This window comes from Callionymus lyra, chromosome 3, assembly GCF_982586985.1.
Source record: "Callionymus lyra chromosome 3, fCalLyr1.hap1.1, whole genome shotgun sequence".
NCBI classification, from domain to species: Eukaryota; Metazoa; Chordata; class Actinopteri; order Syngnathiformes; family Callionymidae; genus Callionymus; species Callionymus lyra.
The window spans coordinates 23,551,477-23,576,549 of record NC_141820.1 but is presented as its reverse complement, the minus strand read 5'-3'; the positions used below and the strand labels follow the sequence as shown (position 1 = coordinate 23,576,549).

The 25,073-nt window shown below is 40.9% G+C and overlaps 1 protein-coding gene across 8 annotated transcripts in view; it reads left to right on the top strand.

Moving 5' to 3' along the window:
• col11a2 (collagen, type XI, alpha 2) overlaps positions 1 to 25,073 on the top strand; it is a 43,536-nt gene extending 18,463 nt beyond the window's left edge. The window contains exons 6-65 of one of the 8 annotated variants that reach the window (XM_087787150.1): positions 2,299 to 3,321; positions 4,363 to 4,473; positions 6,068 to 6,283; positions 7,430 to 7,483; positions 7,665 to 7,706; positions 7,775 to 7,837; positions 7,952 to 8,026; positions 8,285 to 8,371; positions 8,850 to 8,906; positions 9,026 to 9,079; positions 9,156 to 9,209; positions 9,284 to 9,337; positions 9,712 to 9,765; positions 10,059 to 10,112; positions 10,185 to 10,229; positions 10,641 to 10,694; positions 11,170 to 11,214; positions 11,280 to 11,333; positions 11,417 to 11,461; positions 12,003 to 12,056; positions 12,140 to 12,184; positions 12,460 to 12,513; positions 12,600 to 12,644; positions 12,851 to 12,904; positions 12,988 to 13,095; positions 13,307 to 13,360; positions 14,403 to 14,456; positions 14,541 to 14,585; positions 14,965 to 15,018; positions 15,100 to 15,144; positions 15,229 to 15,282; positions 15,347 to 15,400; positions 15,483 to 15,536; positions 15,629 to 15,826; positions 15,899 to 15,952; positions 16,244 to 16,351; positions 16,418 to 16,525; positions 17,418 to 17,471; positions 17,540 to 17,593; positions 17,662 to 17,769; positions 17,986 to 18,039; positions 18,245 to 18,298; positions 18,428 to 18,481; positions 18,569 to 18,622; positions 18,692 to 18,799; positions 18,896 to 18,949; positions 19,047 to 19,100; positions 19,186 to 19,239; positions 19,319 to 19,372; positions 19,438 to 19,545; positions 19,628 to 19,681; positions 19,783 to 19,944; positions 20,025 to 20,078; positions 20,156 to 20,191; positions 20,279 to 20,332; positions 20,430 to 20,715; positions 20,796 to 20,908; positions 21,056 to 21,124; positions 21,199 to 21,435; positions 23,031 to 25,073. In XM_087787150.1, the coding sequence (XP_087643276.1) occupies positions 2,299 to 3,321; positions 4,363 to 4,473; positions 6,068 to 6,283; positions 7,430 to 7,483; positions 7,665 to 7,706; positions 7,775 to 7,837; positions 7,952 to 8,026; positions 8,285 to 8,371; positions 8,850 to 8,906; positions 9,026 to 9,079; positions 9,156 to 9,209; positions 9,284 to 9,337; positions 9,712 to 9,765; positions 10,059 to 10,112; positions 10,185 to 10,229; positions 10,641 to 10,694; positions 11,170 to 11,214; positions 11,280 to 11,333; positions 11,417 to 11,461; positions 12,003 to 12,056; positions 12,140 to 12,184; positions 12,460 to 12,513; positions 12,600 to 12,644; positions 12,851 to 12,904; positions 12,988 to 13,095; positions 13,307 to 13,360; positions 14,403 to 14,456; positions 14,541 to 14,585; positions 14,965 to 15,018; positions 15,100 to 15,144; positions 15,229 to 15,282; positions 15,347 to 15,400; positions 15,483 to 15,536; positions 15,629 to 15,826; positions 15,899 to 15,952; positions 16,244 to 16,351; positions 16,418 to 16,525; positions 17,418 to 17,471; positions 17,540 to 17,593; positions 17,662 to 17,769; positions 17,986 to 18,039; positions 18,245 to 18,298; positions 18,428 to 18,481; positions 18,569 to 18,622; positions 18,692 to 18,799; positions 18,896 to 18,949; positions 19,047 to 19,100; positions 19,186 to 19,239; positions 19,319 to 19,372; positions 19,438 to 19,545; positions 19,628 to 19,681; positions 19,783 to 19,944; positions 20,025 to 20,078; positions 20,156 to 20,191; positions 20,279 to 20,332; positions 20,430 to 20,715; positions 20,796 to 20,908; positions 21,056 to 21,124; positions 21,199 to 21,435; positions 23,031 to 23,177 (5,559 nt within the window). In that variant the 3' untranslated portion in view covers positions 23,178 to 25,073. Of the gene's footprint in view, positions 1 to 1,155; positions 1,270 to 2,298; positions 3,322 to 4,362; positions 4,474 to 6,067; positions 6,284 to 7,429; positions 7,484 to 7,664; positions 7,707 to 7,774; positions 7,838 to 7,951; positions 8,027 to 8,284; positions 8,372 to 8,849; positions 8,907 to 9,025; positions 9,080 to 9,155; positions 9,210 to 9,283; positions 9,338 to 9,711; positions 9,766 to 10,058; positions 10,113 to 10,184; positions 10,230 to 10,640; positions 10,695 to 11,169; positions 11,215 to 11,279; positions 11,334 to 11,416; positions 11,462 to 12,002; positions 12,057 to 12,139; positions 12,185 to 12,459; positions 12,514 to 12,599; positions 12,645 to 12,850; positions 12,905 to 12,987; positions 13,096 to 13,306; positions 13,361 to 14,402; positions 14,457 to 14,540; positions 14,586 to 14,964; positions 15,019 to 15,099; positions 15,145 to 15,228; positions 15,283 to 15,346; positions 15,401 to 15,482; positions 15,537 to 15,628; positions 15,827 to 15,898; positions 15,953 to 16,243; positions 16,352 to 16,417; positions 16,526 to 17,417; positions 17,472 to 17,539; positions 17,594 to 17,661; positions 17,770 to 17,985; positions 18,040 to 18,244; positions 18,299 to 18,427; positions 18,482 to 18,568; positions 18,623 to 18,691; positions 18,800 to 18,895; positions 18,950 to 19,046; positions 19,101 to 19,185; positions 19,240 to 19,318; positions 19,373 to 19,437; positions 19,546 to 19,627; positions 19,682 to 19,782; positions 19,945 to 20,024; positions 20,079 to 20,155; positions 20,192 to 20,278; positions 20,333 to 20,429; positions 20,716 to 20,795; positions 20,909 to 21,055; positions 21,125 to 21,198; positions 21,436 to 23,030 lie in introns of all 8 variants that reach the window. The other 7 variants (XM_087787155.1, XM_087787156.1, XM_087787152.1 and 4 more) reach the window with 7 other exon arrangements.

The window sequence follows — 25,073 nt, the reverse complement described above, 5'->3', positions numbered from 1 at the left end:
AAGTAAAGAACTAAATCATTCTAATTGGCTAAGTGTCAGTACATGGCATTGAGATGGCTTAAGGTTGAGCCTCTTTGCTTGGCTGATACTAGTTGTGTAGATGATGCTTTACTGCCCCTCTACATGATGCCTCCCACCCTCCCTTCTTCCATGAATGCAGATCTATGTTTGGTACCAGACATTCACACTCATGTACCAGCCAATGATATTCATCTGCATCCATCCAAAGTACATGATCTGTGTTTTGGGGTCTGCTCATCTTTGACCAGCTGTCTGCTCATCATGTATAAATCATCACGGTTTTATTCATGTGCTGCTGAAATTGATTTTTTTTTCATTTGTCTTTGTGGTCTGTGTCAAAAAAAATTGTATCATTATGACTATTCTCTGTGACAAACTCAATTGGCAGAAAATGTGAGCCAAACAATATATATATATCCATTTTAATAATTAGCAATGGTCTTTAGCATTGAACTTCTATGCAGTTGGCATTGATGAAGCTTAACTGTTACACTTAGACCACAAGAGGTGCTTGAAGCACCTTAATTATCGCTTCTTTCTAACAAACCGAAGTGGATTAAAGTGTACGATTGTTGAAAATTGACGACAGCTGATACATGTTTTTTTTAATTTGTTTTAGTCCGAGTGTATATTGGTGCTAAACCTATGTGAAGGACAAGATAAGTTAGCACTGAAACAAACAAATAAGGGTCAGTTGACCAAGATTGTGTCATGGGTTATGAAATGGCACTTCACTGTGGATGATTTAGTTTTAGGTGAAAGCTTAGGTAGTATTTGATTTAACCATCTATTTCTGTTCACTTAAAAGTAATTGGTGGGCTGGATTTGGCCCAAGGGCCATGAGTTTAAGATTTGTCCTTTTCCTCAACGTATTCATCAACACAGACCACTTGATCAATGAAAAACAAAAATCTGTCGTTACAATGTTTCTTTTTTTTTCACTGCTTTGCCCTTTCGTATCACGTCTCTCTCCCCCACTGACCTCTGCTACTTTTCCTCACCTCCCTTTGAAAATTCTATCTGCCATGCTGTGCATTCTTCATCTTTCCATCCTTCATGCCTTCACTCACCTCCCACCCTCTGCCAACCCGACCTGCACTCTCCTTCTCTCCCATCTTTCCATCTTGGTCTCAGTACTTTGATGAGGAGCAGGATGACCATGAATACCCCTATTATTACGAGGAGTCCACCAGCATTCCCTCCCCCACTCTGTTGCGCTCCCAGCAACCTGGAGACCCATCTGAACAGGTAAAGAAGAAAGAAGGAGGAGGAGAGAGAGGGCAAAGATGGTGAATGTGAGGGATTGATCAAGGGTGATAGTAACACACCACAAATGTACAATACTTCCAAAGTACACACTTTGATCTACTTTCTCCCATGGATTAACTCACCGATATCACCCTTTATCCATCCATCCTCACCATCCCATCCCTCGCTCGTAACATGTTTGTGCTCTCCAAATAATATAAACCTCCATCAGTCCATCTTTCACACTGACCCTGAGATGTTGTTGTCTTTATTTGTGTTGACGTGTTGTGTGTGTGTCTAATTTGTGGCCATGTTGTTCTAGTGGGGGTGCACAAGGGTGTCGCAGGTTCAGCGCTGCTGGCCCAAACTTTTACTTCCCTCTAAGAAGAAGTGAAGTGAATAAATTGGAAAACCAATCAGCACTGAGATACTCATTCTGGATCATAACCAAAGTGGGAAACCACGATGTCATGGCCACAACATTGTGCACTTTGCTTGCATTTATGGTTGTTGAATTTGTCCAGGGATTGCTGCTAAAAGGCAGCTATTAATTCATTTTCTCAAAGAGATTTTTTTCAATGTGTAAACCGCAGCTAACCAGCCTCACCCTCAGTACCTCTGCTCAAACATAAGGCTCCGGTTCTTTTAGTCATAAAGACGCTGCTTTGTCAATTAATCATGAGAATGGCATTACTGGAGAGATCAGCAAAACCATTTCCTGTGGTGTAAAGACTATCATTGTGAAACGATAGAAGAAATAGCGATTAATTTAGGTAGCTGATATCATACGATGCAAACCTTGCTATATCCAGTAATGCCTGTACAGTCTCAGTAATATCATCCAAGCCTTAGCCATCTTTATGTCATTGTTTCTCAAAACATCCACTCTTGTCTTTCTCTCTCCTTCTGTTCATCCCTGTTTGTGCTTTTTAAACCCCCCTCCTAAACCCCCACCCCAACTTTTACTTTGCTGAAACATACCCACACACACTTGTACACACTCTTAATCAACTTAAATGCAACTATCAGAAGAAAGCACCAAATGGAAAAGTGGCTCCCACCAAGTCCACAGTGGTGAAGCCCAAACCTACCCCCGTTAAGGCAGCCAAGTCATACAAGCTAGTAGTCAAGCCCTCTATGCCCAGCAAATCCAAGAACGCTAAATCATCCAAGGCTAAACCAACTGCAGTTAACATTCTATTGTCTAAGATCCTCCCTACCACAGGGTCTAAATCTAAGCCCACTGCAACCCCACTTAAGAACAGTAAAGTAACTGTCGAGAAGAAAATCAGTGGAGCTAATGGAAAAGTTGTTTTAACAAAAACTTTTACAAAAACCACTGAAATCAAAGTAAACGGCAACGGCAAAACAGTAGTTGAGAAAAAAAATAATGGCAATGGCAAATCCTCTGTAGAGAAGAAATTTACTACTGTTACAAAGGTTTCCGGAAACGGTAACGGTAAAGCATCGGCTGAGAAAAAAGCCAATGGAAAATTTCAAATAAAAGAGGTCAAAGTTAATGGAAAGTCCGAGAGCAAAGCCAGTGCATCTGCTAAAGCCAATGGGAAAGTTGTTGAGAAAATGACTGTGGTAGAGAAAAGAGTTGGCAATGGCCAGGCTAGAATGGAAACCACTTCAAAGGCAAAGACGGAGAAGATAGTCAAGGTTGAAAAGTCCATTGTCAGCTCTGCCAAATCTGCTAAGGTTGAAGTCAAGGCAGCCAAACCAGTACCAACAAAAATGTCTATCGCTGTGTCCACCAAATCTCCAGCAGCAAAAGCAAATGGAAAAACCCAATTCAAAGAGGTCAGCAAGACCAAAACCATTGTCACCAAACTCCCAATCACCAAGTCATCTGCAAAGACTGTGGTCGAAAAGAAAGTAGTTTCAACCTCCGCACCTGTTCGTCCCACTCCACCAAGACCAACAAAACCCAGGGTGGTGCTGGACAATAATGTCAAATCACACCACAGACCTTTCCCTCCTTTTGGCAAGACTGCGCTGAGCGGAGCCACCGTCGCAGCGAAGAAAACTACCAACGGTTACCAACAGGTACAACTTCAAGGCTCATGGTTGGGTCGGAACGCCCAGAGTTGTATGTCCAATCGGTCCAATGTTGTTGTCAGGTTCCTCCACCATCATGATCTGCCTCAAAAATTCTCATATGTTACCTGAAGTTGGGTGACGTGAATGAAGATGCATTTCTTTAATGGTAGACTATCTGATCTTCGATTGGACCAGGGGCATACGAATCTGGCACCCTCCATCTACTGTGATATCATATGAACTCTGGGAACTTGCCAACCTCTCCATATGATATAATGCAATGGGGCACATTGATGCATGGCTGATTCTACTGTTCTCTCTTGCTCTGAGACTAGATCTCAGAATCTCAACCCAATTAAGAACTTTCTTTTTGGGAGATCATCAAGTCAGAGGAATGAGCATGGATTGCTAAATGGTGCCAGAGTTGAAACAGAGGACCACCGATACCTCACTCACATGCAACACCATCAATCTTTCTTGTCTCTGTTTCTGTGTTTGTCTCTGTCACCCTTGAATGAACGAAGCAGCCTCACAGCAAATATTCAGTGTTCATTTTCTTTCTCAATGAATCCAAACAAATGTCCCTGATTTTGTCAACTTCTTTAAAGAATCATTGCTTGTTCATTGTTTGGGATAAACCGTTATTTTTGCACTGGATTTTGTTTTGTGAGGCTGTTTTGGGGGAGGGGGTATCTCAACTCTCTTTTTTGATTGAAAAACCATCCCAAAACATCACTTCATGATGTTTTATGTCAGAGGATGGATGCCAACCTTCAGTGAGAGTAGACTTCTGTGAATTGCGGTGGAAGAATAAAAGCAAAAGAAAGAAATTTCAATGGAATCATCTCAATGACTTTGCGCAATTATGGTCATTCAGATTTTCAAAGAAATGAAGTTTCTTTTTTTTCTATTCCACTTTGAATCATTTCATTATCACTTTACCTTCAACAACCCCCACCAGCAGATTTATGAACTAACCGACCTCTTCCGATCAAATCTGCTTGCTTCCTCCCTGCTCCCCATTTTTCTCACGACTCGATCAATCAGGATGTAGAGTATTCCGAGGCTGGCCACACCACTACAGAGACTGATTATTACTATGAGGAGACGCTCGCTCCCACAGACGGTGAGGTGATTGAAGAAGAGACTCCCATCCAGGTAACGACTTCAATACGGCTCACACAACTCAGACACTTCCATGATGAAGACCTGTGTGTAATATTTAAAGGCAAGAAAGAAAGAAAAAAGTTTGGCACCAATAACTGTATCACCTGCACCATAGAAATTCACCAAAACAACGGAAGCAGGAAGGAGAGTTTTAAGCTGCAATAGTAGAAAAATAAAACAGTTAAGGGAAAGGCAAATCATACTGTGCATCACATTTTATTTCTACGAAGTAGGTTAATATATTGTTTCTCATTTGAATGGTATAAAACTGCTTGTCACACATATATATTAATCATTACTACCATTACTATTAGTAATCACAGTTTTTTTTTCATGAATTAAGAAGTTTAAATTAAAGACATTAGTAGAACCAAGTAAGCAAGGATCTGTTACATGATTAAAAACACATATTGAGGTTTAAACACCAAGTACATGAGTGGAACTGACCTATGAGTACAAACACACAATGAATCTCACTGAAACAGACAAAATGGAAGAAGGCAGTACCAACGTGGCGGTGAGCCCAGTCCTTGTTATTTAACATAGCAACCATTTCCTTCTTTAACTCACCATCAACATTTTGTCTTCACTGACACCAAATCAATCTTTTTTAGAAAACGCTTTTAAAAAGCAATGCAGCTCTGTTATCTATCTAAGAGATCAATGCTTTTGTGTGGCTCTCCTTTTCGATAACAACAAGATGTGTTTTGTTGTCATCTGCAGATTCTTTGAAGGCATCTTGAGATAAGATCAATCGTCTTGTGAAAAGAAGGGCCACACATAAACATTGGATTACTAATTTCACCAAAAAGGAGATAGATAAGATGAATTGCTTTTTAAAAGATATTAAAAGTGATTTAGAAACACTTTCTCTTTACAATAGAAATCCTCTTCTATTTGCGTGTTTGTTAACTAAAGTGAATTTTTGTTTCCAGGTTAGTTTAACTCAACAATGTTGTCAGGGGTGAATAAATGAAGTGATATTAAACTGTTTGTACAAGCTTTTGTTATAAGACGAAATCATTTCTCTGGAACAGCTTTATGTGATTACCATGGTAAGTGAAAAACTAGCTAGCTCGGCATAGCGAAGCCCCGACTTGTTTGTTACATCATCTTGTGTGAAACTAGACAATAACAATTTCAGAGTAAAAATACTTTGTCAGTTTGGCTTGAGTTGATCAGACAAGTCGATGGGCTGGTAGATGGTTGCAGTCAAGTGACCTAGTGGTGGCTGGGCGAACGCCCTGTAAGGAGGTCGGGAAGCTCTGAGTTAAATAACCTCTCCTTAGCTTCTATGTAAAGCATCGTCAACAATTTACAGATTTGTAAGTGGCTTCCTTAATTTACAAGATGCTAAACTGATACTTAAACTGCCTTTCTTTAAAACTTATCCATTTGACTGTCTCTGTCCACGTAAACTTGCAACTCTATATAGCTTGAACTACTTACTAATCGACCAGCCGCCACTAGCATTTAAGAAAATTGTTAAAGGTCCAAATGGTAAGATTTCCTCCTATTTATTCTCTCTTGAATCTTCCATTCTCTACTCTTTCTGTCAATCTGGCTCTGACCAATCCCACGCCAGCCGCCAATGGAAACAGCAATTGAGGGAGAGGAAGTCGACAACACCAAGGCAGGCGGTGTCGCCGAAGAGTCTTTCACTGAGGAGTATGTGACTGGTGACGTAGGAATGAAGGAGTACGACTATTCCTATCGGGACTACAATGAGCCGAACGTGGAGCGTGGCGAGATAGACGCCGACATGGGCCCCGCCCTCTCCGCGGTGACGGACGAGGGAGGCGTAAGTAGTTTTGCTTCCATGGCAAAATATCGAACCACATTTCAACCAAGTCTTTTTAAATGGTATTCATTTAGTTTCTCGTGATAAGCCGAGTTCGTCAACCCTACCAGGACAACGCACAGAAGGTTTTTTGCAAGTAAATGTTCCCAATGATTGAGGACAAACCACACCAAGGGTCTTACAACTCTTCTACTTTACAGTGTGGTTTTGTTCGAATTGATTTAACTAGTTACCACCAATAAACAAGTTTAAATTAGACAAAAAATCAACTAAAAGATTCACCAGTAACCGTGTGAAAACATTCACAACTATGAAATAAGTCAGAGGGCAGAGACCTCCTAGTATTTTCACTAAATTCATTCCTTATTTTTTGTTCACAAATAGAACCTTTCTAACAATAGGAGGTGCCCGTAGCGTTAGCACTGAAACTCTCTTGCACAACCCTATAGAATCTGAGCAAGAAGGTGGAGCTTGAAGTTTCTATTATGGTCCAGTGATAGTTTGAAAACTATACTATACTTATTTGTTCTTCTCAGTAAAATTGGTAATTCCTCAAATGTAATTGAAATCGGTTCAATCATTTTGCTTGCATACAAAACAAAAAACATACCTACATTTTTGGTGGAGGCATTACAATTGAATTCCTTCCGACAATGGTCAGGCTCAGTGAACCGTGACTCTGTACTCCTGAAGCTGTTCCGTTCAGCCACAGAACACCAGCTCGAAATACCTGAGCTTGAATAGAGAACGCTGCCTTTACAGCTGTCATGAAACAATAATTATTTAACGTACCTAAAAAAAAACTGGATACATAGTCAGTGCCATTGTTTTTGGCAAGAAGTTTCCCCTGGAGTCCTCCACAAACTCAATCACAGTCAAACTTGAATGTGTTTCAAAGACTTGTTGAAATGGTAGAAAACACATAGAATGTGCTTCAGCTGGCTAATGTAGTGCTGCCAGTGGAACGCTTAGTAGTAGCAACTGAGAACTCAGTCCAGGACCAATGACAAGGATGGGAATAGCTTTGTTTGGACAGAAGTGTGAGTCAGTGAATTGACTTTTTTTTGTGGATATTTAGGTCACATCAATGTGGGAGGACTTTTTACTGAAAGTTTGTGTTGTTGGTTACATGTGTGTTTTCCTCAGGCTGCTGTCAGAGGCCAGAAGGGAGATAAGGGAGAACCTGCTGTCCTGGAACCTGTAAGTTCCTGTTCAATACCGTTCTCGAATGGACAAAGTTTCACACTATCAACACCCATTGATGCTTTATTTAAATCTTGTGTAGACAAACAGCTTAGTCTTCATCTGCAGCGTAAACAAGAAACTCTGACTGGACTTCTGTTTATGTGGTTTTCTATCCTAAATTCTTTGGCGTCTGCAGGGTATGCTCATCGAAGGACCTCCTGGACCTGAGGGTCCTTCGGTAAGTCATAATTACCCTTTACTTCTTAATTTAAAGTCTTTCTCATATCATTCATCCTCCTATCATAGGGCCCCACGGGACCCCCTGGAAGTTCAGGACCTCCTGGTTCTGTTGGTGATCCTGGAGAGCGAGTGAGTCCATCATCTTCATTTACTTTTGCTGGCTGTCTTACGGACCTGAGAAAAATAAAGTTTTAGATGTTCAGGGTGCAGAAAAGATGATCTTTCTTTTCGTCCCGCCTACAGGGTACTCCTGGAAAATCTGGTCTGCCTGGAGCTGATGGAGTCCCCGGACCTCCAGGAAGCTCAATCATGTTGCCTGTAGGTAGATCTTTTTATTGATGATTGTCACAGTTTACCAGTGAAGATACTGTAAAACCTTGTTTCATTCAAAATTTACTTTTTTAACGATTTGTCTCTCTATGTTTGAATTGAATTAATCCTGCAGTTAAAAAAAACACATATTAATCATTGATCATAATAAAGGCTCTTTTTCTTTTTCCATACCTATATGTGTTCTCAAAACAAGGTTCCTCGTCTTAGTAGTCTTTAATCAATTTTATTTAAAATATTTTGCAGTTCCGCTTCGGACAGGGTGGTGGCGATAAAGGTCCTGCTGTGTCTGCACAGGAAGCCCAAGCTGCAGCCATCTTGTCTCAAGCTAGGGTGAGTATTTCTGAAGATCAGTTATTTATGAAAACATAACATGGTACTAGTCTTGCTGGTAGTGGTTAGCTGGTTCAAGCACGTTGTGGTTATTATAGTAGTTGTCATGTTTAGTGTTGTCTGTTGACGAGACTAAGACCCTGAGTTAGGCCTAGATTGGGAATAGATCTGACTTGAATCAGAAGATGCCTGAAGTAATGAGTTGTTTTATTTACATTGATATGGGTTTGAGATTCATTTACTTAAAATGAAGTCCAATAATGAGGAGTTTGACAAAAGATTGACTGAATTTGGGCAAACTAATAAAATTTGTAACATGTGCAAATTGAGATTAGGGTTCAGAAAAGTCTCTTGGATAGGTACAGACAAGGACCTTTATCTTTGTCTTTGAGATTCACATCGACATGGGACTTGACTTGGACTAGACTGGAGCTACCCTCTAGATTTGAGTTTTAATTTAATCAATGTTTTCCTGTAGATGGCGCTCAAAGGACCTCCAGGCCCAATGGGATTTACCGGACGTCCCGGCCCCCTGGTGAGTTCATCGTACATACTATTTGATATGTTTGATAAATTCTGTCAAGAATTGCAAATGTATGGAACAGAACACAGCAATGAGTCAAAACATATCACATGGTCACGTGTCTGTTCCAGGGAAATCAAGGAAGTTATGGTCTGAAAGGTGAAGGTGGAGATCCAGGTCCACAGGTATTGAAACATATCATGTGAAGGTATATCTTTGGAGGACTGAGTGATAATCTGTGTGGCATCCTTTAATCTTCAGGGCGGTCGGGGACCCCAGGGCATGATGGGACCTCCAGGAAAGTCTGGCAGAAGAGTGAGTGCAGAGAGTAGAAATAAAGAATCTGGTTCTTTAAACTGTGAGACTAAAGGTGACTTTTAAATCTTCAGGGCCGTGCCGGAGCTGATGGATCAAGAGGGATGCCTGGAGAGACAGGTTCCAAGGTAACATGGAATATGGAAACTTTATATTATTTAGTATTAAGTATTTTAGACTCTTATTCATTTCTTCTTACCATGTTTTTTTTTACATTTTAATTTTATACTTTTGTATCTTGTTTTATGGGGCTTTTATAGTTCAAATTTGAATTTGATCCAACCTGCTTTTTTAATTATCATTTGATGGATGCATTGTCCTCATGATTATAACATTTTGATTTAAGCATGGCAGGTTTTAAGTCTTAAAAAAAGTAAAATAAACAATTTTAATTATGTTTAAAAAAAAATGACAAAGCATTTGAAGGATCTCCAGTATTTCCAAACCTCCTGATGCACCAATCCAGCGACAGGATACTAAACAACTTCTTTGTCTCTGTCAGGGCGACCGTGGTTTTGATGGTCTCCCAGGTTTGCCAGGTGAAAAGGGAAATCGGGTGAGTTGCCAAAGAAACCATTCCTTAATGTACATCTTAATAGAGGGGTGTTAAAGTCTATCACTCAAGGGGCCAACCATTGTAATAAGTCAAGGTTGTGGGCCAAACAAAATGAACATTTATCAAAGTGTCAAGTATAAGAAGGGAATTCTGATTTATTTTTAAGCCACTTATTGGGCCAGATTTAGTCCCCGGGCCGGGAGTTTGATTCCATAATGAATTATATTCATGGAAATACGGTGATGTGACAGTTGTTGATTTAAAATGCATCTAAACACATGAACTGTTCCCAGGGTGACACTGGACCTTTGGGACTTTTGGGATCTCAAGGCGAAGATGGAGAACGGGTATAAAGAAATTTGCACCCTGAAGGAATGATCTTTCTTCAACAACATTATTCTTGTCTGATCTGTTTTCAGGGAGATGATGGAGAGGTCGGACAAAGAGGTCTTCCCGGTGAACCTGTGAGTGTTTACACAGCAATATAGAAAGAGTTTCTATCTGTATAGTTCAATTCGATTTTATTTAAAGTGTCACATCAGAACAAAGTTGTCTCTAGACACAGCTTAAGAAAGACTAAATAAGAGAAAACATGGTGACATAATAATTCAAACGGGCACAATCTGTATGTAAAAGTAAAGTATTTTCTTTCCCAAAGGCCGTTTTAAGAGGTTAAAAATGTTTTTGTTTTTTTAAGTTTACATCATTGTGTTTTGTTTTTCAAACATGTTAAAAACTCAATTTAATTAGAACTCATTTAACATACTGTTGAAATCTATGTATAATATATATACGCACTATATTTATCATATATATAGATATGTTTATTAATTAATATTTTAATATTTTCCTTTTCTATCTGTTTTTTTCTCAAGGGCCCTCGTGGTTTGCTGGGTCCAAAAGGTCCTTCTGGAATCGCCGGACCTCCTGTGAGTAAAAACCACATGGTGCTCGTTTTAACTTATGTTTCTTTTGTGGTAGTGGAACACACATGGCGATGTTGACGTCCAGTGACCTGATTTTTTAAAATAGGTGACCTAAATTTGAACGTCCATAAACCAGTGAACTCCATTTGAGCAGGATAAAGATTCTAACACTTATTATTGTTTCAAAGAATAAATACTTCCCCAGTTTAAATTCACTTTTCTTTCATTTCAATGAAAAAAGAGGTGAGATAACGTTGAGATTTGTAAAGAAACATACGTACATGACTTTAACTGATTTCACTGGTCACAAGTACTGGTGCATCCAAGAAACTAACTTGCTAATGACTAAGTGTACATTTTAGTTCTCATATCTCACAGAGGTTCAAGTAGCTACATTAGCAACTTCTTATTTCCTACGATGTGATCTCATGTAAGGATCTTCAGGTTGTGATGAAGCTTTCTTTTGTCTCGTCTACAGGGTGTCAGAGGAAATGATGGTCCCCATGGTCCTAAAGGAAACTTGGTAAGTAAAATGTTATATTTCCAACCGTGTTGCATGAAACCACTTTATATTTTTTTGCCTCCAAGGGTCCACAAGGAGAACCAGGTCCTCCTGGTCAGCAGGGAACTTCAGGAACACAGGTGCACTAAGATTGTATTCACAAATGAATACTTGTTCTTAAAAAAATACTATAAAAGATTAAGGCTCATGTTGTGTTCTGCAGGGAATGCCAGGACCTCAGGGAGCAACTGGACCATCTGGAGAGAAGGTTTGAATCATATTTTTCATCCAGCAAGACCAAAACGTCCACTAGACATGCCTGCTCTGGTCACTAACTACTACCGGCTAAAAATCCACAACAACAATATTGACGAGGGAAAAAAATTGACAAGCTGTTTCTTATAAGTAACAATACAACATTCGGTGCCCAACTAGACATAACTTACACCCTACAAATGGCCCTTACCCGGTGAGCACCAAATATTTATAAACCTCGTTGTTTATCTGTGAAAATGTATTATTGTTTAAAACGGAACACAAAAAAGGATGTGTTCAAGGCCTTCAATCTTTTTTTCTTTCTTTTTTTTACCTTCAAGGCCAAGGACTGACTGTTGTGGAGGGGCAGCTCCAAACAAACACATATAAACCCAATGCAAACAGCTAGCCTCGATAATAAGACAAAATAAATAAGAACAACAAGATAATAGAACGATAATGGGGTGCATATTGGGGTATTCTTCCAAAATTTGTGAAAAATGAAACCACACGTTATGACAACTCCCATGGAAAAAAATGTGTTTCTTTTCCAGGGTCCCACCGGGAAACCAGGTTTGCCAGGAATGCCTGGAGCCGATGGTCCTCCAGTAAGTATGCAGAGGTCAAATTCAGATGATTTGATTCTAAAATAATCCTGTATTTGAACTGATTTCTTGTTCTTCACTTGCAGGGCCACCCAGGAAAAGAGGGACCACTTGGCACTAAAGGAAACCATGTGGGTGTCTAACGATTAAAAATAAACCTTATCCTCACTTTTCGTATTTTAACTTAAACTACGTATAATTCTAATATATTTTCTCAATTCCATCTTTTGTTTTCAGAAAAATAATGAAAATGAATCCCAACCTTTCATTATATTTTTACATCTCCTGTTATATCTACAAGTTTACCCAATGGCCGTTTTACTGAGATCATATATAATGACTAAAATGTACATCCCATATTAAGAAACAGTTTTGCTCATATATCATTTTCTTTTAACCCCACCAGGGACCAAATGGACCACAGGGATCAATTGGTTATCCTGGTCCTCGTGGTATCAAGGTCGGTGTCTTATCATGTCAATCAAACTTTGTTCCCGGCATTTATAGTTCAGATTAAAATGGCATTCTTTCTTCTTCAAATGTTAGGGGGGTCAAGGAATCCGCGGACTGAAGGGACACAAAGGAGAGAAGGTACCTTTTTCTTTCTACAAATGGTGGCAAAATATGTACAGTTTATTTAGGCAATACATGATTATTTTATGCTTGAATTAATGTATATTTTTTAGTTCTATCTTGTTCTGGTATAATTAATCACAAACATCCCCAATCTCCTTATTTCAGTGAACATATAAAATATATGTTCCCATATTCATATCCTGTTTTCTTCCCTGGTCTAGGGAGAAGATGGTTTTCCTGGAGTCAAGGGTGACTTTGGTGTCAAAGGAGAAAGGGTGAGCGGACAAAACCAAATCACTTTTTAACATTTTCCTCCGTATGAGAAACTTAGAGATTAACTTTTATATGGTGTAAAAAGGGTGAAATTGGAGTAACTGGACCCAGAGGAGAGGACGGTCCTGAGGGGCCAAAGGGGCGTTTTGGACCACCTGGTGAACTTGGACCGCTTGGATTAGTAGGCGAGAAGGTATGGCCCATTAAGTGACAGAAGGTTAACAACCAATGAAGCATTGACTACGATTACAGTTTTCTTAATTGAGTTGTGCTGCATTGAATTATAAATGTATTTTGGAATATTTACAGTTCTCTTGGAGCGTATAATACGAATACATGTTCTCATATCTACCCACATTATCAGAAATACTTTTGAGAATCTAGTGATCTCTCTCTCCTTTCAGGGCAAACTCGGAGTGCCAGGACTTCCTGGATATCCTGGACGACAAGGACCTAAGGTGAGACAATTTTCATTGAGATGATACCATACACTTTTTTTTTGTAGGAGCAGAGATTGTTGAGTTGGGAGTGTTGTAGAGGGCCAGTTGATTACCTATAAAGTCAATGTTCAATATTTGTCAATTCCAAACATGTTGAGAGGATGAAAAGGGGGACTTTAAAGTAAAGTAAAATAATTGTAAGATACAAAATGTATGATGTACTTTTTCACTGTACTCATAAACCTCATTGGTTGTGTTCTTCTTTAACAAGCTGAAAGTGTATCTTTCTAAGAATACTAAAACTTTACTTGTACGCCTGGTACTTCTGATAGACATCCAAAGAGTTTTTATATACAGTAGATTTCTAGGGCAATTCAGACATTCTCAGAATGATGTTTCTTAGTGCATTTGTGTATCTTTGGATAATTTAGGTTCAATTGTCTGCTGAGGTTTGTCGAAGATCTGCACTTTCATCCTTGGTTAAAAAAGGAAGAGTGCTTTGTGACCAGAGCACAGAAGGACAGCTTCTTTCAATAAAGGGATAAACTTCTTGCCCTCAAATTGGAGGAGCTTTTTTGTCTTCTGGTCTTGTCTGCAGTGAAGGCAAGTTAGAATCAACTAGAGTCACCATTGTGACACAACAATGTTGTGTGTGGCTGTGGGTTGAGCAGAACAGTACAATGCATGTGGTGAGTAAAGAACGAGAGAGTGAAGAGCTGAGCTCGAAGTGGAGCTGTTTGGGAGAGCAGCCTATTCAGGCAATAAGTGAGAATGTTTAGGTGCCTCAAGAAGGTTCCCTTGGTGCTTGGTTCTGTTTTTCTGTTGCTTATTTAGTGTATTATCTTATTTCATTATTTAATTCTGTACTGACTCCACATAAAATCACGTTTCTGATTCTATTGTAATTACAGGTTTACAATACATTTCGGGAGGATTAACGATTGTTTTTTTGTGTGTTTTTTTTACCAACATTTTATATGTGGCATTTGATCACATGTGAACCCATCCAAGGCACCTCATCTCTCCAATCTAATCTTAATTACTTCCTCTCTTTTGCCAGGGATCTCTTGGATTCCCAGGTTTCCCAGGAGCTAACGGCGAGAAAGGAACAAGGGTTTGTTAAGATGTTAATATTCAACAGTCATAAATGACCGACCAGTGTTAATAATCATTTGGGCTATTACTGCTTGTGTTTTAGGGTCTGGGTGGAAAAGCAGGACCAAGAGGACAACGAGGACCAACGGTAAACATTTTTATTCCTTAAATGTTAGCAAAGCATTCAAAGTATGTATGCATACTTTTACTTAATTGACCAAGTCACCTTGGTTGTCTACATATCTTAAGTTTACTGGTTTTCCCAACATTCTCCATCCAACACTGTCTTTCCTCTCCAGATCTTCCAAACTTCTCCACATGAGCTCTTAACTCAAGAGTATCTTCATCACTGCCATTTTTAACTCAGCTTCTTGAAACTTAAACCACACATCATGACAGCTCCGATCACTGTCCTATAAATGTTTCTTACACTCTCACTGCTCCCTCAACCTTTTCACCCTTCTTGCACTCTTCTCCACCTCTATTTGTTATGTTTTATGTAACCTCAAGATGCCTGTGTTTCTCAGGGTCCTAGAGGTCAAAGAGGACCAAGAGGTTCTACTGGAAAGTCTGGAGCTAAGGTCTGTCTTTATCTATTCAAACTGTTCTAACTTACTTTTACGTTTTTCATCCGCCCTGTAAAAATTGTTGAATTTTTGTAGGGAACTTCAGGAAGTGATGGTCCTCCTGGTCCACTTGGAGAGAGAGTGAGTCGTTATATATATATATTTTTAATGTGATCACTTTATAGGTCATATTGTTTTAAAGGTGTTATGTTTTGGTCCCTACAGGGATTGCCAGGACCTCAGGGAGCCAATGGTTTCCCTGGACCCAAAGGCCCTCCAGTAAGTGGTGCCTCTCATGATTATGTCACGAAGGGGATTCCGACTAAACAGTGTTTCCGGACAGGGACCACCAGGAAAAGATGGACTGCCAGGACACCCCGGACAGAGAGGAGAAGTTGTAAGGAATATTGAAAAATATAAAATGCAATGATGTGTGTATTATCAGAAGAAAAGCAATTAATTTATGTTGGTTTGTTTAGGGTTTCCAAGGTAAAATGGGACCACCTGGGCCTCCAGGTGTTGTTGGACCTCAGGTGCGTATTTCTATCTTGTAGAAAATAATGGTGTTTACCTGAAATAACAAACTCAAGTTCTGATTTCTGATACTACACCAACTTCTATTCAGGGACCATCTGGAGAAACTGGCCCAATGGGCGATCGTGGCCACCCTGGACAACCAGGTCCACCTGGAGAGCAGGGGCTTACTGGACCATCAGGAAAAGAGGGAACTAAGGGCGATCCTGGACCCCAAGGAGGACCTGGTAAAGATGGTCCTCCCGGACTGAGAGGCTTCCCTGGTGAAAGAGGACTTCCTGGAACTCCTGTTAGTATGATGACTCAAAACATTGTAAAACGACAATAAGAACATTGCAATAACATTGTGTTAACTTTTTAGGGAGGTGGTGGACTGAAGGGCAGTGAAGGACCCGCTGGACCTCCTGGACCCGCTGTAGGTTTTAGTAAAAAAGTTCATACATCATAAAAGTCTACCTGACTGACATGGTGTTGTGTCACACTTTGGCAGATATGTGTTGGATGTATGTATTTGTAGTGCTGCAGAACTGTGGGACAAGATAAATATGATGTGCTTTAGATGTTGATGTGAGCTCATTTATAAGAATGGTGCTTCAAGAGGTTTGTCATGTTGATACCTAGAACAATTGCCGTGTGTGATGCCTGATAGTTCAGTTGGTGAAAGGTAAAAACAAGGCAGGTGGACTTAATTATGTTTCATTCCCAGGGTTCTCCTGGTGAGAGGGGTTCTGCTGGTACTGCGGGACCTGTTGGACCACCTGGTAGACCCGGCCCACAAGGACCCCCAGGGCCTTCTGGAGAGAAAGGTGTACCTGTAAGTATTTATTTGATCTAAACGAAAAAGGGAATAAAAAATAACCTGATTTATCTTGTTTTTTAGGGTGAAAAGGGTCCGATTGGACCTGCTGGTCGAGATGGAGTACAGGGTCCTGTTGGTCTCCCAGGTCCGGCTGGATCCCCAGGTGTGCCAGGAGAGGATGGAGACAAGGTCTGTGATTATAAAGATTGGATTCCTACTTGACCACTAGGTTGAGTGTACGTACTCTCATCCTGATAGTTTTACCATCTTATATCGTGACTTGGTCTGGTTTGCAAGTGAAGTGAAGGCAGCAAGCGCTAAGCTTATTCAGCAACAGATTTTCCATTTCTTCCTTCATCAACGAGCTGACAACTATCAAAGGATATTTTGTCAATAAGAAAGTCTTAGAACTTATTCATTCAAGGAGTCAACTTTCATGAAGTATCTTTGCAGCTTTGGTCCAGAATGAAGTGAGTGTTTTATATGGTATGGACTGGCTAAAGGTTTGTGCAAACCCTTTTATAAAACATAGAAGAGTAAGGGAAGTCTCTTCCACCCAACCAGTAATAAACGTGGAAAAATAGATATATTAATGATTTCTATCTATGGCCTAGCAGGTGGCTCCTGAAATATATAGGAAGGGTTTAGATATATTCCTGAGACTCTTAACTCAGAACTAGCTTCAGGGTAGGATACAATTGAAACTGTTTCCTATTTGCTAGCTTATTGCTTTGCAGGTTTGACCAACACGACATGTTAGGCCTGATGATATCTCCACTCTAAATTTGAAATGCCTAATAGCAGGAGACAAAAGTGCTTTCAATTTATTTTTAACTAAAAAATGTAACATCCTTGCACTCAACACAAAACAGTTTGACCGCCATTGTCGGTCAGATTACTGAGATTGTTTAGTACCTTGGAGGCTCAGTCCTACTCCCCAAGGCCAAACATTATCAAGTTCGTTGTGGCCTTATATCATACTTAATTTTGAATCGGAGAAAAACCCTCTGATATGTCGATGTATCAAGTTCATGAGGAGTTTGGTTTGACAGAATCAAAAGAATGGACTTTGTCTCTGCAGGGTGAAGTTGGGGAGCACGGCCAGAAAGGAGCCAAAGGAGGAAAAGGAGAGCATGTAAGAAGAAGTACATTTTCGCGACACAGACCTGTCGATCAAAATATTTAAAGTTGTCTCTGTTTTAGGGTCCTCCCGGTCCACCAGGGCCTTTGGGTCCAGTCGGTCAACCTGGTCCAGCTGTAAGTACAGACTGTTAAATTCATTCAGAGATCTCATCATGATAAATTCTCACATGTGTGTTTTTAAGGGGGCTGATGGAGAGCTGGGAGCCCGTGGCCAGCAGGGCCCGTTTGGAGCTAAAGGTGATGAAGGATCCAGAGGTTTCCCCGGTGCACCAGGTCCAATTGGACTGCAGGTACTGTACAAGCTAAACCCAAAGACAGGAATGAATTACTCTTTAAATTTTTAAGCTTGTGGGTTTATTCATGTTGCATTTTAATGGAAACTACAGTAAGTCTTAGGACCCATTGTGAGACATGATTCCAGGAAGGTTATTGGTTCTGTACATGCCATAAACATTTTTGCCAGTTTATGATCATATCCATCAAAGTATTTTGTATCTCATCTGCAGGGATTGCCTGGACCTTCAGGAGAAAAGGGAGAGACAGGAGATGTTGGACCTCTGGTGAGTCTATAGCTCAAAATTAAATTTGTTTTCTCTTATTCTTTAGTGCTTTTAAGAATGGCTGATACATACATAATTAGGTCATTGAGTCAAATTATGACTCACTTTTAGACACAATATTTAGGTTAAAACAAACACTTCATCTCACACTATCGTCAATGCTGTCAAAATAGTTTTCTCAATTTAATCAAACCTTCGTTTTCAGGGTCCCCCAGGACCCCCCGGACCCCGTGGCCCTGCAGGACCCAACGGTGCTGATGTGAGTATTTAAATGATAAAAAAAAGACTTGACAAATTAGAATGTTAATTGTTTTAATTGTTTACCAAGATATCTTATAGCTTAACAAAATGTATATAACAATTAATATCAACATCATTTTATTACTAGGGAACACAAGGCCCCCCAGGTGGTTTGGGTAATCCTGGACCCCTCGGTGAAAAGGTGATATTTTTTTATTTTTTTAATGATTTCAACTTCCTCATTTACTTGAGTATTTTTTGGTAAAAAATGTAATCTTGAATTACTCAGGGAGAACCTGGAGAGGGAGGACCACCTGGTATTGGAGGAGAGCCTGGAAAGAAGGTGGGTGTTAGAGGATATTCAACTTGTGATTATTCCTGGTACACTTACATAGATAACTTCCATGTGCAGGGACCACGAGGTGAGCGCGGAGAAAAGGGAGAATCAGGACAACCAGGAACTGCTGGACCTACAGGAGGAAGAGGAACACGTGGAGATGATGGACCTAAAGGAAATCCTGTGAGAAACTGGCTAAAAAACCCTTTGTAGTTATTTATTTGTAAATTCTACTTTACAAATATATCATTTTATGTAATATGTGTTTCTCATTTTCAGGGTCCAGTTGGTTTCCCTGGTGATCCTGGTCCACCCGGTGAAGTTGGACCAAGGGTAAGTCTTTGTCTTTTCCTCTTTCACATATTAATATCTGCAAGAGCTTGGAGCAGACTTTTGGAATTATTTCTTAACTGTATGATTCCCTTATTAGGGTCAAGATGGCGCTAAAGGAGAGCGAGGAGAAGATGGAGAGCAAGGAGAATCTGTGAGTCAATTAACTCTTTAATTTAGGGAGTTATGTTCTATGTTACTATGAAATATCTAAGTGTCTGCTGCTATCATGACTTCAGGGCTCACCTGGACCATCAGGTGAGAACGGACCCCTTGGGCCTCCAGGAAAGAGGGTAAGACGTTTTACCATTTATGAGACTTTTTTTGCTGTTGGTAATCATCTAAAAAATGATATTCTGAACTTCGTCTCAGGGTCCTGCTGGAACGCGAGGACCAGAGGGTCGTCAGGGAGAGAAAGGAACCAAGGTGAGCTTTAGCTAAGGAATATCACTTTGAACACTGAGTTACAACGTAATTCTGCATCATCTCAGGGAGACTCCGGTGCTGTTGGCCCACCAGGAAAGACAGGCGCTGTCGGCCCCCAGGGTACTGCAGGTAAACCAGGAACTGAAGGTCTACGTGGACTTCCTGGATCAGTTGTGAGTGGTTTTTCTGTTTTGTAAATTATACATATTTTCTTAGCTGTGAAACTATTTGGCTGATTTTGATCCAATGTCTAAGGGTGAGCAAGGATCTCCAGGGCAGACAGGGCAGAAGGGACCACCAGGACCGATGGTAAGAATATACTCTCTATATAACTAATACTTGCTATATCGTTTTATGATGTTAAAACTTGACTTTAAATATCCTGTTCTTTCTTTGACTCTATCCTACAGGGTCCTCCTGGTTTGCCAGGTCTGCGTGGCGAGCCCGGTTCCAAGGGAGAAAAGGGACATCCAGGTCTTATTGGTCTTATTGGACCACCTGGTGAGCAGGGAGAAAAAGGAGACCGGGGAATGCCTGGGCCTCATGGGTCCACTGGATCAAAGGGAGAGAATGTAAGTCCAGGGATCTATTTTTGCAGATTGTTGTGTTCCAGGATCAGACATGTAAGGGTGTTGTGTACTGGACTTTGTAGGGAATGTCTGGTGGAACGGGACCTTTTGGCCCTGCTGGTCCTCCTGGTCTACCTGTAAGTGTTGTCACTTTACTGTTATCACAACAAAGCCACAGTGAGATCAACAGTAATGTTGATTTTTTGTTCTTTAGGGTCCTCAAGGTGTCAAAGGAGCAAAGGGTGCCTCTGTGAGTGCTTCAACTAATATTATACTACACAGAAAGATTTTTGATTTATTTATTTTATTTAACCAGACTTCTTTACGTTCTTTTTAGGGCGGTGCTGGACCAAAGGGAGAGAAAGGTGTTCCGGGACCTCCTGGACTTCCGGTAGGATATTGTTTTCCTTTTTGAAAAAGAAAACAACAAACTGTAAATAGCACGGGCAAGCTGAATATTCATTGTGTGGTGTTTCCTTGCGGTACAGGGCCCAGCAGGCGAGGTCATCCAGCCTTTGCCTATTCAAAGGAGTCCAAAGTCCAAACGTTCTATTGACGCCAGCCAGCTTCTCCCAGAGTCTGATATGGATATGCCTGCTTCTGATGCCACCGGCACAGAGTTCCTGATGGGCAGTGAAGGAATGGAAGAAATCTTTGGCTCTCTGAACTCTTTAAGACAGGAGATTGAGACCATGCGCTTCCCCATGGGTACCCAAGAGAGCCCGGCCCGCACATGCCAGGACCTGCACCTCAGTCAGCCAGAGCTCAAAGATGGTATAGAGTTTGTTTTACTCCACCCACAAGTATTTTTCTTGACTGCCATGACTTTTACCATCGAACTGTCACCCCTGTAGGTGAGTACTGGATTGACCCCAACCAGGGCTGCTCCAGAGATTCCTTCAAAGTCTTCTGCAACTTCAGCAATGGGGTCGAGACATGCCTGTATCCCAGCAAGAGCATCGATAAGGTTAGATGATCCGGACACTGGAACATCATTTTTTCACATACATGTGTTCCCCAAAAGCTTTTGGGAATATTGTAGTATTTTGTTAAAAGAATCGTTGTCATTGAAAAAACACAGATTCAAATGTATTTTGTTTCATCTTGATTCTAGATTGAGATGAGCTCCTGGGATAATGAGACCCCTGGATCCTGGTACAGTAAATTTGCCACTGGCAGCAAGGTTTGCATAATTTTCTTCCCCTACGTTCACCCTTCTTATCCGTAAGTTTTTTAAGCTGATTTTTTCCTTTCTAGTTCTCCTATGTGGACTCAAATGGCCAGCCTGTTGGCGTGGTCCAGCTTGGCTTCCTGCGTCTTCTCAGTGTACAGGCCAGACAGAACCTCACCTACCACTGCCACCGTTCGGTCGCCTGGGCTGACAGAAATGCCAAGAACAGCTACAACAGGGCGTTGCATCTTCAAGGCGCCAACGATGATGAGCTGAGCTACCAGACCAACCCTTACATCAAAGCTCTGGTGGACGGCTGCTCTGTGAGTAGATCCGAAAACATCTCAGTCTTCTAAGACGACGAAGAACTTTAGTCTTCTCCACAGACATTTAACCATTAATCGTAAACAGTTTTCTTTGCAGTTTATTTTACCATAACAGACAAGATAACCATAGAAGTCTACTAACTCTGTGACTTTATTATTCTGTGCTGTTACTACACCAGGGCCGGGTCTAGGCAGGGGCAAGAGGGGGCCTGGCCCCCTCAAATAAATGTTGTGCCCCCTCAAACTAAATTAAAGGTAAAAGGTGCTGGAGCACAATGCCCCCTCAAGATTTGTGGCTGCCCCCTCATACATGCCTGTCTAGATCCGGCCCTGTACTACACCAATGTCCAGACTTAAAGTGATAGTTCACCCAAAATTCCAACTTCACTCATTTTTTACTCACCGAGTAATCTGTTCCTTTATAGAGTTATAGGTAAAAATGTGAGTCTATTTTAACGTAGGAGACTGGAGCTCAGGTTCATCTTCGTCCAAAAAGACACTTCAAAACATCCAAAACCTTTTAATTTCTCAAAAAACGACAGTGCGCCTTATAATCCAGAGTACCTTTACCTGGTGGTTGACTTGTTTACAAACACTTTCATGACTCTGCGCCGACTGAGCCGACAGGCCATGGGCATGATTCGGTCATTGCGTCATAACAGGGTTGGATTTACGACCCACGTCACATCATGGCGGCGTCTATGGCGTGATATTACTGCCACCGGTCTAAGCGAGTGTGTCTTGGTTGTTGTACACTGAAAATCACTCGAGCTGCGCGCTCAACCAATCATATACGTGCGTTCAACATGTCATACACACTCTAGCTGTCATACACGCGCTCAACTTCACTGCTGTTTGCTCAACATTTGTCTGCTCACAACACCAGTCTCACGCGCTGCTGCTTGAAGCCTTTTAAACATCATTTATACATCGTTACCATGGGAGTGAACGGAGTTGTCAGAACGATTCATAAAATTTGACTTTATCTGACTGTTTTGTTGACATTCCCTTTAGCACAGCTTTATCTAGTGGATGCATAATGCAACCCCAGTCAAAATTTCACTGCATATGGTATTTAAGATACGCTTAAATCAACACGTTAGATGCCGTTTAAATGTTAAACCAAGTGGTTCATGTAAAGCCAAGTCCCATCTGATCTTTGGAGTTCCCCCCGTGTCTTTATTGTAAGTGCACCAAAGAATAGGTTGGACCGACTTTTTATTGACGGACCCTTTTTAGACATTACACAAACTAGTATCTAGAAGACAGACATAGAATTGATGAATTGCTGATCGATCGTCGACAGCCAATGGTTCAACTGAGCAACTTCAGACACAGTGAAGGTTCTACTTGTCTTTTGGAATCAGACATCTTCACAGCGACTTTTGCCAATCCTAAGAATCCTTCCTAATCCAACCTGTCACCTTCTTTTCCTCGTTCACCACATCATTGACGCTTATTTGTTTTCTTCCCCTTTGTTTAGCAAGTATCTCCACTTGTTCGTAACACACTCTTCATTCAAACAATGGGATTACCTCCCTCGATCGCTGAGAGTATTCTGACCAGATCAACCCTTGTTTGTGTCTCTGCAGTATCGTAAAGGCTTCGACAGGACTGTCCTGGAGGTCAACACCCCTCAAGTGGAGCATCTCCCTCTGCTGGATATCAAAGTGTCGGACTTTGGGGAGAGCAACCAGCAGTTTGGATTTGAAGTGGGACCTGTCTGTTTCCAAGGCTGAACACACACACCACAAACACACACGCACCTACAGTACCACACTCATACAGAGGACACGAATACACACACGCACTTAGACACACATGTAATTAACACTCACGGTAATTTGTAAATTTACTTGTAAATGATAAACAAACACATCCACAAAGATGCTTTTCTCAGACAAACTCGTCTTGGAGTCTGAGGGAAACAACATCCTCCCCACATTTAATGGACGACACAGAAAGCGAAGAGGAGTTTACACACCGTGGACCAAAGAAAATCACTCGCCTGCGAGACGCCAGGAGTCTTTGTCCGACTACATCAGCGCTCTACGTATTCTGCCAGCACGCGGGTCGACCTGACGACGAGCGATCCAAAGCCTGTCATCTCCGACAAGCTCCTCCTCTTTCTCTCGGCTACTTCCTGCTGTCTGTCACACTCGCGGGCAACATGATTGACAATTTTGAGAATGGAACAGCAGTCCAAGTGTGAGCTGCCTGTGTTTTTAAAGATGTTTGTTAACAGCAGAATTGAAGGCTTGAATCGACGTTTTGAATAAATGCTGCATCAGCTGGATCACCCATGGAATGGTTGTGCCGTCATTGCAGTAGGAAGCTAAAGCAAGTCCTTAGTTGTTACTCATTTTAGATTTAACTTTGCCCTCACGCCATCTTTGACAAACCTACATAAGCAGTGGGTGTCAGTAACGGTTGTAATGTTTGCGTTATAAGTTATTTCGATGTCATCTGTTAACTGGGGCTAGCAACTTTGTTAGCAACCTTAAACGTTCAAAAGAATCCAAGATTTTGCTACAGCTAACATGACATTTAAACACATATAGTATCTGGGTTTTGTGTCAATTCTCTTCTTTTAATCGTAGTTCTTAGATACTTGCTCGCTACTATGATGATGGGAGATGCTTGGAAACTCATCGTAGCATTTTCTATCATCCGCTAATTTCTGATGCTAATTCACGACCTCGACCTGTACGATGTTCCTGAGATCATCTGTGTCGTGTTGAGATCTGTCGTTTTCCATTGGTATTTTTGCCGGACCCATTCCGCGGTGATCCAGGAAGAGCTGAAAAGTTGTGGCCAAAAAATCCAACCGTCACATCGTCTGCAGATTCAGTGATTAGCATCTGTCAGCGAACATAAATTCAATGAGAAGGGTCGTCCACACTGAGTAGGACCAGCTGAACCAGACCACCTCAAAAATAAAGACAACCAACCAAACTGTCAATCATGTTGCCCAGCTTAGAATAAACCAAAAAGAAATATTGACTGATCTATTGGAGTTTTGTCCTCATCCTGGTCCCGTGATTTGTTTTGGGAAGCATGTTCAAGGGTGGGACGGACGATTGGATTTAAAGCCATTATTTTTGTGCTTGTAATGTTTTTGTTTTTTTTGTACTTTAAAAAGGGGCTTATTTACATTCTGCATGGCCTGAAACACCAGCATTTATTGACTATGAAGATATTTTCTTTCCTGCTTTACCAAAACAAACTGTGTCATGGTGCTAATAATCGCAAAGCTTTAGCGTTCCTACTTCCTGCCACCATCTTCTACCTGGGGAAAATGTGCATTACATTCCATTTGTACAGAAATAGTGATATTCTATTGTATTTATTTAAAAAAAAATCAGGGTGCTATGAGATAAATCAATAAAGAGATCAGCAGATATTCCAGTCCACAGTGGTTTACTCCGTTTGTATTTATTTCCCATAGCAATGGATTCACCAGCCAGCCCGAGTTCACCGAAGATTCTGTTCACGGCCCTGTTCACGCTCACTTTTGTACGACCAACCAATCTGTGGCCACGTTCTATTGTAATGTCCCTTTTTTTCTAGTGTTTCCATCCACTGTACTGTTCAATGTTGCATCCACTGTAACGATTAAATGGTGACTCTCTCCA